This window comes from Saimiri boliviensis, chromosome 10 (genome assembly GCF_048565385.1).
Source record: "Saimiri boliviensis isolate mSaiBol1 chromosome 10, mSaiBol1.pri, whole genome shotgun sequence".
Classification (NCBI taxonomy): domain Eukaryota; kingdom Metazoa; phylum Chordata; class Mammalia; order Primates; family Cebidae; genus Saimiri; species Saimiri boliviensis.
This window is the reverse complement of record NC_133458.1, coordinates 1,218,983-1,239,078: the sequence shown is the minus strand read 5'-3', so window position 1 is coordinate 1,239,078 and position 20,096 is coordinate 1,218,983. Positions and strand designations below refer to the sequence as shown.

General features: G+C 47.5%; 1 protein-coding gene across 4 annotated transcripts in view; it reads right to left on the bottom strand.

Moving 5' to 3' along the window:
• Positions 1-20,096, bottom strand: part of PTPRN2 (protein tyrosine phosphatase receptor type N2) — a 972,293-nt gene that overhangs the window by 601,141 nt on the left and 351,056 nt on the right. For all 4 annotated transcript variants that reach the window (XM_039472901.2, XM_074378841.1, XM_039472902.2 and 1 more), the window contains 2 exons: positions 16,695-16,797; positions 3,037-3,205 (listed from right to left, as the gene is read on the bottom strand). In XM_039472901.2, coding sequence (XP_039328835.1) covers positions 3,037-3,205; positions 16,695-16,797 — 272 coding nt within the window. The remainder of the gene's footprint in view (positions 1-3,036; positions 3,206-16,694; positions 16,798-20,096) is intronic.

Here is a 20,096-nt window from a genome sequence, read left to right as displayed (position 1 = left end):
ACCCAGTGGCCCTGGGGAGCGGCAGAGCCAGGAACGCACCCCAAGAGATCAGCCCCCAATGCCTCCATCGCGAGCTCCCAGCGGAAGGCATGTTCTGGTACAGAGGCAGCTGCCACGCTCGCCCGTGTGTGGGGAAGGCACTCCTGGGCGTGTGCTGAGAATGCTGGAATCCTGCTGCAGTAAGTCAGGACTGGAAAGCCTTCGGTAAACGTGGCTGGTTAGTGTCACGAGGCCACGGGCCCTTTGGCCTGCATAGCACTGAGCTGCTGAGTCCGCAGAGCCACTGAGCAGCGCAGAGGGTCCCAGGATCGCTGCATGCGGCCTAGGAAGGCATCCTGTCCCCAGCAGGAACTCGCTCTCCCCAGGAGCGGCTATGAGCCGTCTCACAAGGCGTCACGACGGTACCTCCCAATGGCTCAGCACAAACGCTCCGTGTCCACCAAAGACCTTCGCTCTCAGCCGGTTTCTGCAACTTGCTGCAGCTTGTTTTCCATGTGTGGACGTGGCTGGAGGCCCGGGGAGCTCTGCAGGCTCTCAATTCACCGTCCAGGCAAATCCGTGCTGCGCCTTGTTCCGCGAGCAAATTCCAATCTCACTCTGACTCTTTCGTGTCACTGCCGGGGCTGTTTAATAAAATAACTAAACCCGAAGGAGGATCATGACAATGGGCTCAAGATGGAGCAACTGAGGCTCCCACTGAATGAAACCGAACGCTGTTTGCAGCTCGTGCCCCCCCACCGCCCCGTCCGAGGCGCGTCGGTGGAGCCTGCAAGGCCACGCTCCCGCCCTGCTCTCTGCCGTGGCCCGTGGAGAGGGCCCTGGGACGTCAGTCCAGGTGAGCACGCCGCCCTCAAGTCAGGGGGCGCCGACGGTAAACTGCTTCACGCAAACATGTCACCTGGTTTCCTTTCACCCAAACTTCTTCGAGTTTCTGAAACTTACAAAGACATCCCCCCGCTTCCCTCGTGTGTTACTAAAACCACCTCCGGGCTGATCATTCACTTCCAGGGTCTGGGGACATGACATGACAGCACCATCAGAGACGCGGAAATCCACCGCAGCCGCGGAGCGGAGCGCCGGGCCCCACAGCCCTTCTGATACAGACACAGCGGCGCAGAGGACGAGGCCACGGTTTCAGAGCTGGAGGCGCCGCATCACCCACGTTCCCGAGGCGGGAGAGACGCGTTTCCACTGCGCGGACTGAGACCTGCCCCGCGGTGCCCGACGGGCGGGCGTGCGGAGAGAGCGCGTGTGCCCGAGACCCGGGTCCTCGGATTCCGCTCATCGGAGCCGGAGGCCTCCACGCAGACTCTCCACCTAATTTCCATTTCGTTTTAAAAAGATTATTTTATCAACGGTAGTCATGCTTACAGCTTCACAGCGCCTCTGGGGCCGCTACCCTCATTCGCAGCTGAGGACCCGGGTGGGGTACGGAAGCTGAGCAGCTCCCCACAGCCCCAGAGCAGCGGGTGAAGGAGCCTCTGACCCAAGGCCAGAGCTGCGTGACATCCACGTTCTGCACTCACAAAATACAGCAGGATGTTCAGCACACCACAGGTGCTTCGTTGCTCTCAGTTAATGAATAAAAACTTTAAATTTAGCATGTTTAAAATAGTGTTAAGTGGACCCGGCCCTCTAGGGTGAGGCTCACATAGAAAGGCTCCTATGGGCTCCCAGGAAAGGCTTCAGGGCGTGTTTCTCAGGTCAGCCTGATGGGAGGCAGGCCTGGCACAGGGCGGGGCTGGGACTGGCCTCTCAGCCTGAGCCCAACCCTAGAGGGAGACCTGGGGCCTGCAGAGCCCTGAGGCCTGCACTTCCATGAGGGCTGAAGACCGATCTCCACCATGAGGGGCGATTTCGACCAGCCAGGAGACACAGTCCATGATCAGGAGAAGAATAAATATGGCATAGGTGCTACTGAGCCCCCTGTGCAGCGTCTCAACTGTGACCTGAGGATCTGGTGCCCCGTGGCCCCTGTGTGGATTGTAACCAGAGTTAACCGAAGCCATTTCAGTGACTCAGTGGCAGGAACATGACAGGAACTGGCCCACCTGCTTCCCACACACATCCCAGGGCCACAGCTCCCAGTGAGACCCCGGTGGAGTCCACGGGGACGCAGAGTGTCCTCGGACTTACCCGCCTCGCACCAGCACGGTGCCATCTTAGAAAGGAAAATGCATCAAATCAGCGCCTCCACACCGGGTCCAAAGCCCCACCCCAGGAAGCCGGCGGAGGATCGCCGAAGCTCCGTCCCTCCGTTTCCAGGCACCGGGGACCTGCCAGCTCCCTAACAAGTCATCACAAAAACCACGCCTGCTTTTCCATTTAAAGGGCTCACTGACATTCCTGACTCATTTCCTTAAAATGTCGAGTGGGCGTCGCCTACGGAAGGGTCTCTGGGTGCGGGTCCTTGCAGCTTCCTCCGGCCCTGCACGAATGCTCCTGGGGTTCGCCTCCCAGCCTGCCTGGGCTCTGTGTGACCAGGGCATCCGCGTTGTGTTCTGGTGCCCAGACCTCGTGCCCACAGGCAGACAGAGTCCTCACGCTGCCCCGGCTGCCCCCCGGATGGGCTTGCTGGGGAGTGGAGAAGCGTTTTCCTTGGATGCAGTAGTTGCACTGGTGCCCCTAATTCCAGCCACATGCATGGCCCCTCAGCCTCCCTCGATCGGGGTTCAGTGTCCACTGCTGTCCCGGGTTCCTTCCCAAAGGGTAAAGAGAAGCCACTCCTCTCCTCTCCCTCCCAGGTGTGTGACTGCGGTTTAAATGCTGGGCTTCTGGAGTCACGACAGCTTGTCCCAAAAGAGATCCTAGAGAGCCTCACCCCAGGGACTAAGTGTTCATGGTGGGGGTGGCTGGACTGGGAGCCGGCGTCGCTCTAAAGGACCCCAGGCACACCGAAGGCCTGTTCACAGGCTGCCGCTGGCCCAGGACACAGGTGTGAAGCCGAGAGGAGCCAGCGGCCGAGAAGACAGGCCCAGGTACCCGCACCCTGGAGGAAAAGCCAAACCCAGCTGTGGGAGGAAGCGGAAGGGTCACCTCAGCAGGAGGTCTGTCCGGCACCGTCCGGGTCCTGGCGAGCGCGTCTGAGGCTGGGGCCTGGGATAGGGCCTCCAGGAAGGGCAGGTGACGGCGGAGGGCCTTGGCCAGGGCAGCGCCGCCCTCCCGGCTGTACCTCCTCTTGCTGCCAATGCTCTGTTTTGAGGGCCTGAAAAGCGAAAGAAACCAGACATCAATAGCATGTTTGCTGGAGCCTGGAGCTGCCCCATCCCCTGGGGTGCCTGGGTGCCGGGCTGGGTGGCTGGCCTGGCCTTGCTGCTCCGTCACCATGGGTCTGAACTTCTCCCAGACCCACGAGGATGGTTAACAGCACCTGCCTCATGGTTGTGGGGATGGACGAATGACCCCTCCTGAGAGCTGAGAAGCAAAAGCAGCACACAGGAATCAGCTGTGGTAACACCGACAGGTAACACCGACAGGTCCCTGGAGAGAGTCAGGACTCCGCATGGGCCCACGTACAGTCCTGATGGAGACCTGGGCATGGGGGAGGTCATCTGTGGCCCTCTGAGTCTGAACCCTGCCCCTCCTTTACCCTCAGGTATGGCAGAAAGCTGGTCTGGGCCGAGGGCAGTGTCTCAGCCAGGATACAATGGGCACAGCCTTCCTGCATGCCCGGTTCACCCGCAGACACTGTAGCTGGCCTCGGTGGGCACCCAGGACTCAGCCCCCTAGAGCTTTACAGCCCCCTTTTATGTACATGACTAAAAGGGCCCAGAGCATGCTCCCAAATGAGAGAGAGAATTCCCACAGGAGACGCCTCCACCAGCCAGGATTAAGAACACCTGCGTGACTGCACCCCCCCTCCCCCCAAAAAACACACACACACACTTTCCAGCAAGTCCCTGTCTCAAAAAAAAGAGTGTGTGGCCGGGCACGGTGGCTCATGCCTGTAATCTCAGCACTTTGGGAGGCCGAGGCAGGCGGATCATGAAGTCAGGATATTGAGATCATCCAGGCCAACAAGGTGAAACCCTGTCTGTACTAAAAATACGAAAACATCAGCTGGGTGTGGTAGTGCACCCTTGTGTTCCCAGCTACTTGGGAGGTCAAGGCAGGAGAACTGTTTGAACACAGGAGGTGGAGATTGCAGTGAGCTGAGATCGCACCATTGCACTCCAGTCTGGATGACAGTTCGAGACTCCATCTCAAAAAAAAAAGTGTGTGTGTGTGTGTGTGTGTGTGTGTGCCCGCACGTGCACGCACACACTCCATGCTTCTAATAAAATGCAAAGATTTTGCAGACACAGAGTTTAGACTCAGATTAAAGAGCTTTCAATTCTGATTAATTTTAGTTTTTACAATTGAGTGCCTCGTTTATGTCTATAAAAGAACGGGCATCACTATTAAAGAGATGGGCCAGTGTGGGGGCCCTTGCTGCCCAGCTCTGCTGCCCACAGACAAAGGCAGCGCCCTCCATGAGCCTGCTCCTCCCAGCAACGCTGCCAAATCCACTTTCTCCCAAGAGCCATGTTCACCGACGACCCATCACTTCAGGTCCGACTTCTGCTGCAGTGGACGGCTCAGACACCGCAGGCCACGGAGCCACGTCCGCTGCCGCACAAGACTCAGGCCTCCTTCATCACGGGCTCCGCAGGTGCAGTCAGCTGCCATCTGCTTCGCCCAGGCCAGGCAGACGCTAGGTCTGAGCTGGAGGCAGGCACTTTCCTGACCCCAGGCCCTGGCTGCCTCAGAGCCCTGGGCACAGCTCTACCTTGGCCTTCTCGACACCTAACTAGATCCTCCTTAGGGCAAGAAGACACAACTACAGCTAGTGTCTGACAGTCACGTTTCACGGACCACAGCTGCTTCCAAGAGACATCACAGCACTTAGCATATGAAATACGAGGCTTCAGTAGATACTCACACTTCTCCCTCCAGCTCTGAGGTGGGCGTTGACATGAATTCTGTAGACAGCTTTGTTATCAACCTCACAATGTACTTTTCTCATTTTTGTTTGAACAATCAACTTCTTTAAATGTGATTAAGTGAAAGGAAAACACCGTGCTCTCTTGTGTGTTTCTGTCTGGCACCTCTCCCTCTGGCCGGAAGGGTGGCTCTGCCAGCCCTGGCCACGGAGCTCTGCTGGGGATGGCACCCTCCAGTGTCTGTATTTCTGAGGAAGCCATAATTTTACCTTTGTACTTGAAGGTTACTTTCATGGAATATTGAATTCTGGGTTAATTTATTTTTTTGCTTTCAGTACTTCAAAAGTGCTTTCCACCACCTTCTGGCCCAGAGCATTCTCCAGGAGAAACACAGTGGCCTTCCTTGTGTCACCTCTCTATGAAATGCATCTTTTTCTCCTCTGACTGGTTGGCTTTTTATTACTGGCTTTGAGAAATAGATATTTCTTGGTCTTCATGTTTCTTTTTTAGGGTGCTCATTGAGCTTTCTGGGTCTGTGAGTTTATCATTTTTCTCATTGAAATAATTTTGGTCATTATTTCTTCAAATGCTTTTCTGTCCCCGTCTCTCCCACCTGGGGACTCCAGTTACACATCTATTTGTCCTCTTAGATGTGTCCCACAGCTCTCTGGTGTATGTGTCTGTGTTTTTAAATCATCCTTCCTCGTTTCCTTGTGGATAGTTCCTACTGCTGTGTCTTCAAGTTCACTAATATTTTCTACCATAGTGTCTAATCTGCTGTTCATTCCACCCATGAATTTTTCCTGTCTCCTACTTATTGTGTCTGTGTCATTTCTCTGTCTACACTGATGAATTTGATAAGTTGCATTTTCCTGCTCCTTTTCATGCCAGATAATCCATGTCTATATATTCAAATTGTGAATTTTACCTCATCGGGCGATGGACATTTGCATTCCCATAAATATTATTTACCTTTGCTCTGGCATTTAGTTAAGTTGCCTGGGACCAGTTCAGCCCTCTCCGGTCTTCTAAGACCTGTTTGGCAGGAACAGAGCAGCAATTCTCTATGAGAAATTACTCTCCACTGCTGAGACAGGACTCTGTGGGCACTCTACCTAATTATCTGGAAATTACGAGGTTTGCAAGTCTGACAGGTGTGAACAGGCACTATGCCTCACCCTGTGTGAGTGTCAGATACTGCTTGCTCTCATTGTTTTGGATGGTTCTTTTCCCTCATAGATGCAGGATCATCAGCTATCTACCAAATCCTAAGCAGCTGCTGAAGATCTCCAGGGCTCTCTGTGCACCTCTTCTCTCTTATTCTCTGACCCATGAACTTGAGCTGCCTTGGTTTCCCCAGATCTTCATTTCTGTCTCATCAACTCTGGAAAGTCCACTGAGCACCAAGTCCCTGAGGCAGCTGGGGGCAAGTGTCGTCCCCTCCCAAAGTGGCCCTTCACCACAGGGGTCTGCCTCGCCCACATTTACACCCATCTGGGGAGGTCTGGCTGGCACCCAGCCCCTGAGGAGGGGTCATGGCTCCTGAGGCCTCTGTCGTGGCTACACTGAGTCCAACCTCTCCTTGGCCAAACCTGTCTCTTCACTTCCCTGTGAGGGGTCTTCTGAAGACCCTGCACTCAGACTTTAGGACCGCAGAGTCTGCTGTCCAGACACCCAACTAAGACGTGGGCACCCCGGGACCCTGTCCACAGAGAGGATCCTGGAGGACTTGAGTCGTCCAGTGTCCCCAACACCAGTGGAAAGGCAACAACAGATTTCTCCCTGAGAAGTGCTCCAGGCCAGAAGACAGCAGAAAACATTTTTAAAGGCATGAAAGAAAAAAAATGTTAACCCAGGATTCTATATCCTATGAAAATATCCTCCAAATACAAAGGTAGACTTATGGCTTTCTTAGAAATACAGATGCTGACAGACATCATCCCCAGCAGAGCTCCACAATGAGGGGTGTCAACAGCCCAGGCACACTGGCAGGCACAGGAAGTAGGTATCACCCCATTTTACAGGTGCAGGCACCGAGGCCCAGCAGGTCACTGGGTGACACCGTGACTCCGACTCAGGGCATTCCCCTGAAACTGGACAAACAACACGACTTTCTTCCCAGCCTAGGACCCAGGTCCATCAGTGCGCCACCAGCCTCACCCACACCTACCACCCAGGGTAGGCAGGACGGCAGCTGGGTGTCAGCAGTCCACAGCGAGGACTGCTCACTGCCAGCACTGTTATCTGCCTGCCCCTGACTTCCCAGGTCTAGAGACGGCATCTCAGTGCTTTATAAATTGAAATCACTTTCACTCTCATTGTGACAGGGAATTTAGCACTGATCACATGGTGATCTCACCGTGTGTGTGTGTGTGTGTGTGTGTGTGTGCAAACACACATGTCTATACACCCAAATGAATAGATACACAGATGAATACATATACAGGTATGTCCCCAAAAACATTTTTCAAGTTAACATTGTCTTACTAGAACAGCTCCTGGTTTCTAATCCCCAGATTCCTTGAACATAGCTGCCTTTCATGACAATGTTTTCTTGGCTGACGTTTTATATAAAGTATATATAAACATGTGTGTGTGCACATACATGTGCATACATGCACACACAGAGTCCCCACTCACGGCGGCTCAACATATGTGCGTGTGTGCAGATACACGTGCATACATACACACACACAGTCCCCACTCACGGCGGCTCAACGTCATGCTTCTGGATTTACAACAGTGCAGCCAGATGCATTTAGCAGAAATTGGTACTTTGAGCACCCATACGATCCCTGTTTTTCACTTGCAGCACGGTATTCAGTAAATCACATGAGATACTCAATTTCTTATTATAAAACAGGCTTTGTGCTAGATGTTTGTGCCCAACTGTAGGCTGATGTAAGTTTTCTAAGCACGTTTAAGGTAGGCTTGGCTAAGCCATGATGCTTTGTTAGGCGTATTAAATGCATTTTCAATGTATTTACAGTATGTTTCCAACTTAGAAAGGGTTTATTAGGACAGAAACCCTCCTCATAGTCAAGGAGCACCTGTATACATCTGTCTACATATATATGTATATACACATATGTATGTGTATGCGTGCATGTGTATCTCTGCATATATAGGTATATACATGTGTATCTCCACATATATGTATATATGTACGTGTGTACACGTGTATCCTCACATATATGTACATACATGTGCATGTGTAACTCCACATAATTATGTATATACGTGTATGTATGTGTGCATGTGCATCTCCACATATATATGTAAATACATGTACATACGTGTGTGTGCATGTGTATATCCACACATATATGTATATACATGTGCATGTGTGTGCACGTGTATCCCCATATATACATATATACATGTGCATGTGTACGTGTATCTCCACATGTATATGTATACGTGTGTGTACATGTATATCTCCACATATATTTGCATGTACGTGTGCATGTGTATCCCCATATATGTATATATGTGTGCATGTGTGTTTATACATGTGCATGTGTGTGCAGATGTAGCTCCACATACATATGTATATACATGTACGTATGTGATGTGTGTGCATTTGTATCGTCACATAATTATGCATATACATGCACGTGTTTCTGCATGTGTATCGCCACATATATGTATATACATGTATGTGTGCATGTGTATCCCCACATGTATATGTATATGCTTATACATGTGCATGTATGTGCACATGTGTCTCCACATATATATGTATATGTACGTGTGTATGCATGTGTATCTCCACATATATGTATATACATGTGTGTATATGTGTATCTCCATCTATATATCTATATACATGTACGTATTTGTGTGCATGTGTATCTCCACACATATCTGTATATACAAACCTATGTGTGTGCATCTACACATATATGTATATGTGTGTGCATGTGTATCTCCACATAATGTATATACACGTATGTGTGTGTGCATGTGTATCCCACAAATATATGTATATACATGTGCACATGTATGCATGTGTATCTCCACATATATGTATATGCATGCATGTGCGTGCACATGCACACCCACATATATGTATATGCATGTGCGTATGTGTGTGCATGTGTATCTCCACATGTGTATATACACGTGTGTGCATGTATGCATGTGTGCATGCATGTGTGTATCCACATATATGTATATACATGTGCGTGTGTGCATGTGTATCTCCACATATATATGTATATACATGTGCATGTGTACATGTGCATGTGTCTCCCCACATATATATGTATATACATGTGCATATGTGTGTGCATGTGTATCTCCTTTCACAGACTTTGACGCTACATTCCGAACAAAACCATATTCAGAAAAGGCCTTGGTATGTCTCCAAACACAGCACTGCAGCTTCACCCAACACCATAAGGGAGCTGCAGCTCAGGCTTTGCAGGTGCTGAGTGAGGCAGTATTACTTCAAATAGAACACACACCTTGCTAAGAACAATTTCCACTTCTGGGTATCAGGAAGAAGTGCCTTCTATCCAAACACGACCATATGGTACTTGTATATGGTCTTTACGATGATTTAGAAACACTTCAGGAAATACCCTGGGGCTTGGGTGGATGTGGAACTCATCACAAACTCCCCACATGCAAAATGGAATCAGTTTCCAGGTTCTGTTTCCATGTAGGATGTTGATTTTCAAGAACAGAGCACTAACGTTAGGTATGTGATCCTGCATGGGGCTTATTAAAAGATCCCCTTATTTCTGCTTGACGATCTCAACTGATAAACCCACCATGTTTTTATTTCTAGTGCCTTTTTGTATCACTTCATTCTGACACTGCCGATAAAGACATACCTGAGACTGGGTAATTTATAAAGGAGAGGTTTAATTGGCTCACAGTTCAGCACGGCTGGGGCGGCCTCAGGAAACTTACAATCATGGCAGAAGGGGAAGCAAACACACCTCTCTTCACAAGCGGCAGGAGAGAGAAGTGCAAGGAGCAAAGCGGAAAGAGCCCTTATAAAACCGTCAGACCTCATGAGAACTCGCTGTCATGAGAACGGCTCAGAAGAAACCATCCCCATGATTCAGGGACCCATTGGGTCCCTCCCACACCACATGTGGATCATGAGAACTACAATTCGAGATGAAAATTGGGTGGGGACACAGCCAAACCAACCGCTTTTCAAGTTACGCTGGTACAGACATAATAGGATATAAATTATCAAGGCCTTCACGGGTCTGTGCACCTCGGAGCATGGCTGTGGTTTCCTTGGCCATGTTGTAATGGGTGAAGTTCATGTTCTATATTGTCAGAGTATAATTTAACTGCAGTCCATTTACTTTTCTGGTATTTTGTCTACTTCTCTCACTAATTGCTAATCAATGCAGATGGAGCCACCTTATAAATGGGCCTTTAAATTGTCATATTCATCTTTGCTTCGCCTCTGTCCATGCCTGGGGACTTGTTTGTGACACTGCAATATGTCGCAGCGATGAGAGTGTTCATCATTATGCTGTGTGGTGTTGTAGCAATTAACTTGCACATTGACCTTTGCTCTGTCATCCAGCTTGAAGTAGGTCAAAACCTCATACGCATGCATTTTCTACTTCAAAAAGAGGAACAATGTTTTATACTTCACAGCTATTCCCTTCTCCACCTGCACGCACTGGTCTTAGGCTCACGATAGTATGAGATATTCTAGGTTGTCACCCAGTTTGTTAAAGGAAAAAATTCCAAATTACAGGCCCATCTTATGTTTTACATCCAACCTTCACGGCCACCCGAAGTGCTCTGAAGTCGTGGGTGCTCACATACGCAGCTGCTGTTCCTTGTCCCTGTTCCTGCCTCAGGAGCCGTTAGCCTGTGCCAGGTCCTCCTCAGCCCTTAGCATGGTCTTGGGTCCTCCTCAGCCCTTAGCATGTTCCCAGTCCTTAGGTTCTCCTTAGCCATTAGCATATGTCACGTCAGCATGTTCTCCGGTTCTCAGGTCCTCTTAGCCCTTAGCATGTTCTCAGTCCTTAGGTTCTCCTTAGCCATTAGCCTATGTAACGTCAGCATGTTCGGTTCTCAGGTCCTCCTCAGCCCTTAGCATGTGTTTCACAGGTTCTCTTAGCCCTTAGCATGTTCTCGGGTTCTTGGTGACCCCTATGGTGCCAGCTGTGTTCCCCACCCTGGGCATTCATACTTACTGCTTTGCTGATTTGCCACACTGAGGGTCTCGCTGGCTTTGTCTCACGGGGCTTACTCTGCTTAAGGCACCTCCTGTGTGGGAAGAGAAGACCCAGCAGGAGAAACGAGCTTGTGGTTCCCAAAAACAGGGCTGGGAATTCTGAAGTCTTCGTTCTAATGTCGCTTTTATTTCATGAATAGATCATTGGTTTTTGGCAAGTTATTCAGTCTCCTGAGATGAGCTGCCTCACGTGAGGAACGCCAGCTACCGTGTCGCTGGCCCGTGGTGGATTCCGGTTCAGCTGCGAAGTTCAGAATGCTCTGAGCACACATGGAGCAGAGAAGCCAAGTAACATTCTTGGTGAGTGTAGGCACCTACGCAAAGATTCAAAAGCATGGGCAGATCACACATTCTGTCCTCCTTCACCATCGTTCATTCAGCAAGTGTTGGCCCAGGGTCCATCTGGTGAAGGGCCCCGGCAGGCACTTGGGGGCCTGGTTAGAAGCAGCTCCAGGGATGGGGAGGGAGGACGCTGAAGGCCTACAGGGCTCCTTATCACGCAGCAGGAATCCAGACATGAGGATCCCTTTAACAAGGAATCCCTTTAAAATCACTTGAAAACCTAGAGGTGATGGCCACAAATTAAATCTGAAGTAAGAAACAAAATTATAAATACTGAAGAAGATGAAGGTAAACAGGCCACAATCCACATATGAGAAGAGTGAGCCCCACGGAGGAAGCAGTCCCCTTGCTGCAATAACCCGCCCTCTGCCCTGAGCCAAGGGGCTTTGGAAGTGCCACTTGATCTTATAAAAGCTGAGTTTCAAACAGACACAGTCCCAAAGGTCAGCTTCCGAAGATAGCCACGGATTAATCAGGGAACAAAAGCAAGAGGAAGCAGGAAAGGCCTTACTCATCTAGAAGAATGGAATCCCAGACAACAAGCATGAGGAGAGACGCAGGCACCATGTCAACAGCAGCCTGTGGGTGACGGACGTGGAGGACAGGCGGACACAGCCCTTGCACGCCAAGCAGAGCCTCAGGGCCTGAGAAGGAAAGCATGGCCGCCCCCACAGGAAGGTTCACCGAAGCACCGTTTTTATCTGAGCAATTTCAGTGAGGCACAATATAAATAAGGACATGTTGATTTAAAGCAATGCAATTGACATTTACATTGTTACCTAATTACACATCACATATGTATATATAATTATAAAGTATTTATAAACATCTGCATCTTGCAAATAGCATATTCAAATATCTTTTTGAAGCATCCATTGGAAATTAAGTATGCTATCAATTAGGCCACAGACAACCTCAAAATTACCAAGGAGTAAAAGTTGAACAGTCACATTCTGACTAAAATGCAGTAGAATTAGTAAAAAACACACATAAATGAGAAAGTTTATGTGTGGTTTTTAAAGTGGAAAAGCATACCAAACACTTATTGTGATTTTTATAAAGTAAAAAGCATACCAAACACTTATTGTTTCAAAAGTATATAAAATGACAATTACAGATAATTTAGAACAAAAGCCAAATTCATCAAAGTTATAGAATGATGTTAAAATTATGCTCAAAGGCAAATTAGTAGATATATGTAGTTTCATTATTTTAAAAAAATGAATAAATAACATAAATAAAAAGTTTTACTCCAGAAGTTTTATTTAAAAATAAGAATAGCAAAAAAAAAAAAAAAGAAACTCTATGAGATAATTTTTTTTTTTTTGAGACGGAGTTTCGCTCTTGTTACCCAGGCTGGAGTGCAATGGCGCGATCTCAGCTCACCGCAACCTCCGCCTCCTGGGTTCAGGCAATTCTCCTGCCTCAGCCTCCTGAGTAGCTGGGATTACAGGCACACGCCACCATGCCCAGCTAATTTTTGTATTTTTAGTAGAGACAGGGTTTCACCATGTTGACCAGGATGGTCTCGATCTCTTGACTCATGCCTTACAAACCATCAAATCTCATCAGATGGGTTTTATTTGACCCTATATAACATGACTTACTTTCCGATCTGACTCTGGCAGAACATTATAAGACAAGGAAAAAAGTCAAAATATTTAACCCTAAAATATATTCCCTGAGATACCTTGAAATTGCCCTGCAAAGTCTCTTGCAGGAAAAGTCCACATTCTAAAGGAATTCCCTTCCCCCTTTGTTTTCCTTCCTTCCCAGATCTAGGAGATAATCAACCAAGAGCAGGCAGGCGCCCTTTTAGGCCCAGTAAGAAGCATCTTGGCTGGGCATGGTGGCTCACGCCTGTAATCCCAGCACTGTGGGAGGCCGGGGAGAGAGGATCACCAGGTGAGGAGATCGAGACCATCCTGGCCAACATGGTGAAACTCCATCTCGACTAAAATACAAACAGTTAGCCGGGCGTGGTGGCATGGGCCTGTAGTCCCAGCTACTTGGGAGGCTGAGGCAGGGGACTTGCTTGAACCCTGGAGGCGGAGGTTGCAGTGAGCCAAGGTCATGGCATTGCACTCCAGCCTGGCAACAGAGCAAGACACCGTCTCAAAAAAAAAAAAAAAAAAAAGAAGCATCTTACATCTGCCCTGTCTGAAGTCTGCTATCTGAAAGCTTCCTCTGCACAATAAAACTTGGTCTGCACAATCCTTTATCTTAACCTAAACATTTTCTTTCTATTGATCCCAGGTCTTCAAATAAACTCAACCAGTTGTCAATGAGAAAATGTTTGAATTCACCTGCAGCCCGGAAGCCCCTGCTTTGAGTCGTCCCATTTTTCTGAACCAAACCAACGTATTTCGGAAATGCATTTGATTGATGTATCACACCTCCCTAAAATATATAAAACCAAGCTGTGCCCGACCACCTTGGGTCCATATTCTCAGGCTCTCCTGAGGGCTGTCACTCATATTTGGCTCAGAATAAATCTCTAGAACTGTTTTACAGAGTTTGACTCTTCTTCAACAAGAGGCCAGCCTCTGCTACACAGCATTCACAAATGTGGAGATCTCTATTAAAGGGCAGCTTTTCAATACCCCCAAATCACACAGAAGTGTAGGCATCTTTTACCAATAATCTTGGAAGACAATGAAAATGCTCTGTAAATGAAGAGCATGCCTAAGGAATATACTAGAAAGTAGATCATTTCAATGGCAAAGGAACTTTTCCAGAAATTTTGGGAAAAAAGGAAAAATGATCCCATTTCCGTGAGGATGAGAACGTTGTGGGCCACTCCTGGGGAAGGTGATGTCCCACAGTTTCCCATCCTCTCGGGGACAGGCCTCGTAGGACCCTCCCTCCGTGGACGTCAGAGTGGGGCATGAGGAAGGCACGAGGCACAGGAAGCCCTGGGTCAGCAGGAGGGACGGTGTGAGAGGGGGTGACTGCCCCCAGGCATTCATGCTTGGGCCTGGGGAGGAGCCGGGGGACGTGCCCAGACTCCTCTGCCCTCCATGCCGGGTGCAGCTTGTTCCAAACCCACCAAAGCCAGAGGACGTGACAAAGCCTACAGCATGCCGCCCAACTCAGGGCACTGGGGGCTGCGGGAGGAAAGGCGTCTGGAGAATAGCCAACCAGCGCCTCCCAAAACAGGCCTCTGTTTGGGCATAGGGACAATTAGTCTTGTCTAGGTTCAACGTTTGCAAAGAAAGAATTTAGAAATCCAACCCAAAGAATGGTGAGAGCTCTGTTTTCATTTGCAGCCATAGCTTGTGCCATCTATCACAGAATGATAAAAATACTTTTACAAAATATAATACATGAAAAGTTACTCGCCTCAAATATAAAGAATCTATAATAAAAGGAACAAGGAGAAAAACACAAAAACTTGTTTTTATACAAAGACCACATACAGGAAATCCACAAAGAAAATTTCAATCTCTGCTGGGTGCGGTGGTTCATGCCTGTAATCCCAGCACTTTGGGAGGCCGAGATGGGAGAATCACGAGGTCAGGAGTTCGAGACCAGCCCGGCCAACATGGTGAAACCCCATCTCTACAGAAAATAGAAAAATTAGCGAAGCATAGTGGCACATGCCTGTAATCCCAGCTACTCAGGAGGCTGAGGCAGGAGAACCACTTGAACCTGGGAGGTGGAGGCTGTACTCAGCTGAGATTGTGCCACCGCACTCCAGCCTGGGGGACAAAGCTAGAATCCATCTCAAAAAAAAAAAAAATCCAGAAAATTGCAATCTCAAAGCATATGGATTTTAAACTTTTAATCTCACTTGTAATTCATAAAACAAAGATAACGTGCCATTTTTCATAATAAAACTGGCACTGTCTTAACTAATAAAAACTGGCATTTTTTAAAATGACCACATTTAACGTTGTTTAGAGGTGCAAAGCGGGTGCCTCTCCAGGGTCGTTGCTGACTTTGATTCCTCTGAGGCGGGTCCTCCCTGGATTCTTCTCTCAGTGACGCCATTCCCCTCCATGATCGGCAGCTTCTGCTTGTCCCCATCTGAACCCCCAGAACGAAGAGAAGCCACCCCTTGCTTGGCTTCCCAGTTCTTCCAGCCTCTGCTCTTTGCCTCTTCAGGTCATCCAACCCATCCCTATACTTGATGGGGTTCAAGGTCATTGGGGCAGTGCACCCCAGTTCTCCCAGTGGAATTTACACAGGAGTACAACGAGTTTGGACACATCCAAAATGAAAACGGAAATTCAACACAGCACATCTTGGTGAGTTTTTGTTTGGTTTCCCACTGAAAAGTCTTACAGACTGTAACAACACATTCTCTCTGACACAGGAGGCATTAAACGTAGATGCACCAGGCACAAGACACACAGAGACGCAGCCCCTGCCCTCAGCGTATGCCATGCGCCGGGGGGCGGCTGCCAGCTCTCACATGTTCTCACGCTTTGCATCCTGCAGGAACACGGAAAAGACCTTCAGGCTGACTTAACTGCTTTCCCCATCAGACGGACGTGGGCATGAAAGAGATATCTCAGTTCTGTGCCACTGGAATCTTTCTAACTAAACACTATGGCTCTAAAATTGTCTATCAGGGGAAAATGGACTTTTCAAACTAAACCTTTAGGAAAGGTGATTTTCATGTTTTTTTTTAAACATGAAAAATAGCACAATGGCTCAGGACAATGCCAGCTTTCTTACTGAGGTTTGTCTTTAGACTAATGCTTTTAACCTCCTATGTCTCAATTTCCTCACTTTCAAGAATGGGCATGACATTAGTAATTACCACATAGTTTGAGTACAAAAATAAGATAATATGGGCTCAGTATACATTGCTATGCTCTGGGAAAGGACAATAAAGACTTTCATGATTTAATTTTGCTTTTTGTCTAAAGCAAAAATAATTTCTTATTGAGAAATGAGAATTCTCAGCTTCTCTGCTTTCGACCAAGGCCTTGAAGATGCAGGAGTTTTCTAAGTGTCTCATGGAAAAATGAAGAACCCCGGGCATGTCTCAGTGAAAATGGCACCTCCCTGGAGGGTCACCCCAATATCTCTTTCTCTCATGGGAACCAACATTTTCCTTACAGACATCCTAACTTTCTGAAATGTCTGTACCAGAAAGATGGTGGGTGCTTTGCTACATTAAAACAAACAAACAAACAGTAAGTACAATGGCTGCGGGCTGTGTCCCAGAGCAAGGAAGAGCAAGCCACACCCACACTTACCCGGCTGGGCTGGACACTTCAGGGTGCCGCAGGTAGGTTTTGGGGAGGCTGGCAAGCTCCTGGGCCATCACGTACTGAGTATAGTCATCCTGCCACGTGAAACCTGGGGAGAAAAGTTGCAAAAATTGTGTTACCACTTTGGAAGTTTGGCCAAAGCTCTTGCTTCAGTCTCATAAGTGGTTGCATTTCAGCATCAAGTTGATGGTCCCATCAGCAAAGTAAGGCTCCCTCTCACTGCAGTTTATCAAGAAGATCTTCTCCTTATAAGAAATTCCAGCTTTCTGAAACTTCTAGGCCAAACAGAAAACTGATGCTCTGCTACATTTTTAAAAAACAGCTTGGGTGAGAGTGGAGAAAGATGGCCAAATAGAAGCCTCCCAATCTTCCTCCTTGTAGGAACACCAAATTGTCCACACAGAAGAGCACCTTCATGAGAACCACATTTCAGGTGAGTGGTCACAGCACCTGCTTTTAAGTCCATATCAATGAAGGAGGCACTGGAGAGGGTAGGAAGAGAGTTATGAATTGCGATGTCACCACTCACCCATCCCCCTGCGGTGGTGGTGTGCCAGAGAGAGCAGAGAGAGAGAACGTGTGTGCCGGGGGAGAGCACAGTGACTGCGGGACTTTGTACTGGAGCTCAGTGCTGCCCTGTCACAGTCACAACTACGCCAGGCAGAACTCAGCCAGTGCCCATGGAGGGAACATTTAGACCGGCCCTGCACAGAGAAGCACCCATCCCAGTGTTCAGAATCTGAGTTCTGACAGGCCCCCACCATGGGCTAAAGTGTCCTGGGGTCCTAAATAAACTTGAAGGCTGCCTCAGATGCAAGGGCTACAGTTTCTGGGCAAGTTGTGGTGCTGTGCGTGGCCTGGAGCCACTGGACTTGGGGTGTACACAACCTAGTGAGGTACCAGCTGGAGCAGCTACGGGGGCTGTGTCACCCCTCCCTCAACCCTAGGCAGCACAGCTCACAGCTCCAAAAGAGACTCCTTCCTTCCGCTGAGGAGAGGAGAGGGAGGCGTAAAGAGGACTTTCTCTTATGACTTGGTTAACTGCTCAGCCAAAGTAGGACAGAGCTCTGGGCAGAGTCATGAGGCCCCATTCCAAGCCCTACCTCCCAGAGGACATTTCTAGACACACCCTGGGCCAAATGAAAATCCACCGCCTTGAGGGGAAGGTCCCAGTACTGGAAGGATTCATCATCTGCTGACTGCAGAGCCCTTGGGCCATGAATAATCAGCAGTGGGATGCAGGCAGTACACTTGGTCCTTGGGTGAGACTCAGAGGTGTCCAGGCTTCAGGTCTGACCCAGTACAGTCCCAGGGTGGGTGGCCACAGAGCTGCTTGTGCTCCCCACTCTCAGCCCTTCGAAGCTCAGGACAGAGAGAGAAAGACTCCGTTTGTTTGGGAGAAAGTAAGAGAAAAAAAGCAAAAATCTGCCTGTCCACAAAATCCTTCTGGATCATATCCAAGACTACCAAGGTGGTACTTCTGTGAGTCTGCAAGAGCCATGAAATTGCCGGGCTTTGAGTAACATCTGATGCAGATATGGCTGCAGGGATTAAAAACCGATCACAACACCAACGTCCCTTTAGATACCTCGAACACCTTCCCAAGAAGGATGAGAACACAGATTTTAGAGAATACAGTAAATATCTGACTCAGACACCAACAAATGTCCAAAAGCATCAAGATCATCGAGGCAAACATGACCTCAGCAAATGAACTAAATAAGGCCCCAGGGACCAGTCCTGGAGGGTTAGGGATAGGTGACCTTTCAGACAAAGAATTCAAAATCGCTGTTTTGGAAAAATTCAGTGAAATGCAAGATAGCACAGAGAAGACAAACAGAATCCTATCAGATAAACTTAACAATGAAATTGGAATAACTGAAAACAATCATGCAAAACCTCTGGAGTTGAAAAATGTAACTGACCACCACAGAATGCCTCAACTCTCTGACAGCAGAGTTGACCAAGCAAGACAAATAATTACGACCTTGAAGACTGCCTATTTGAAAACATGCAGTCAGAGGAGACAAAAGATTTTAAAAAAGATTTTTAAAATGAAGCTCACCTACGAGATCTAGAAAATAGCTTTTAAAGGACAAATCTAAGATTTATCATCCTTTAAGAGGAGGCAGAGAGAAAAAGAAAGGGGTAGAAAGTTTACATGAAAGGATAATGATAATAACTTCTTGAACCTAAAGAAAGATGTCAATGTTCAAGTATAAATAAGTAGGCTTGGCAACACTAAACAGATTCAACCCAAACCACCTAAGACATTTAATAATCAAACTCCCAAAGGTCAAGAATAAAGAAAGGATCCTAAAAGCTGCAAAAGAAAAGAAACAAACAACATACAATGGAGCTCCAGTACATTTGGGAGCAGAATTTTCAGTGGAAACTTTACAGGCCAGGAAAAGTGGCATGGTTATTTAAAGTGTTAAAGGAAAGAAACCCTTTTATTCTGAAATTGTATATCCAACAAAAATACATTTCAAATATGAAGGAAAAATACTTTCCCAAACAAACAAAAGCTGAGGATTCCGTCAACACCGACCTGTCCTATAAGAAATGCTAAAGGGATTTCTTCAGTCTGAAATAAAAGAATGATAATGAGCAGTAAGAAATCCTCTGAAGGTATAAAACTCATTGGTAGTAGTAAGTACACATACACACACAAAAAAAACACAGAATATCATAACACTGTAATTGTGGTGCATAAACTACTCATATCTGGAGTTAAAAGACTAAAAGGTAAACTGATCAAAAATGATAACTACAACAACCTTTCAAGACACAGACAGTAGTACAGTAAGATATAAATAGAAACAACAAAAAGTTAAAAAGTAGGGTGATGAAGCTAAAGTGTAGAGTTTTTATTAGTTTTCTCTGTGCTGGTTTGTTTATGCAATCAATGTTAAGTTGTCATCCATTTAAAATAATGGATTATAAGATGTTATTTGCAAGCCTTATTGTAACTTCAAATAAAAAAATATAGAACAGATACACAAAAAATAAAAAGCAAAAAATTAAAACCACCACCAAAGAAAATCACCTTCACTTAAAAATACAGTAAAGAAAGAAATAAGAAAGAAAAGACCACAAAACCATCAGAAAACAAGTAACAAAATGGCAAGGGTAAGTTCTCACCTATCGATAATCACATTGAGTGCAAATGGACTAAACTCTCCAATCAAAAGACACAGAGTGGGCAAATGGATTTTTTTTTTTAAAAGACTCAATCATCTGTTGCTTACAAGAAATACACTTCACCCATAAAGACAAACATAGACTAAAAATAAAGGGATAGAAAAAGATAGTCCAGGCAAATAGAAACCAAAAAAGAGCCACAGTAGCTGTACTTATATAAGACAAAATAGACTTCAAGATGAA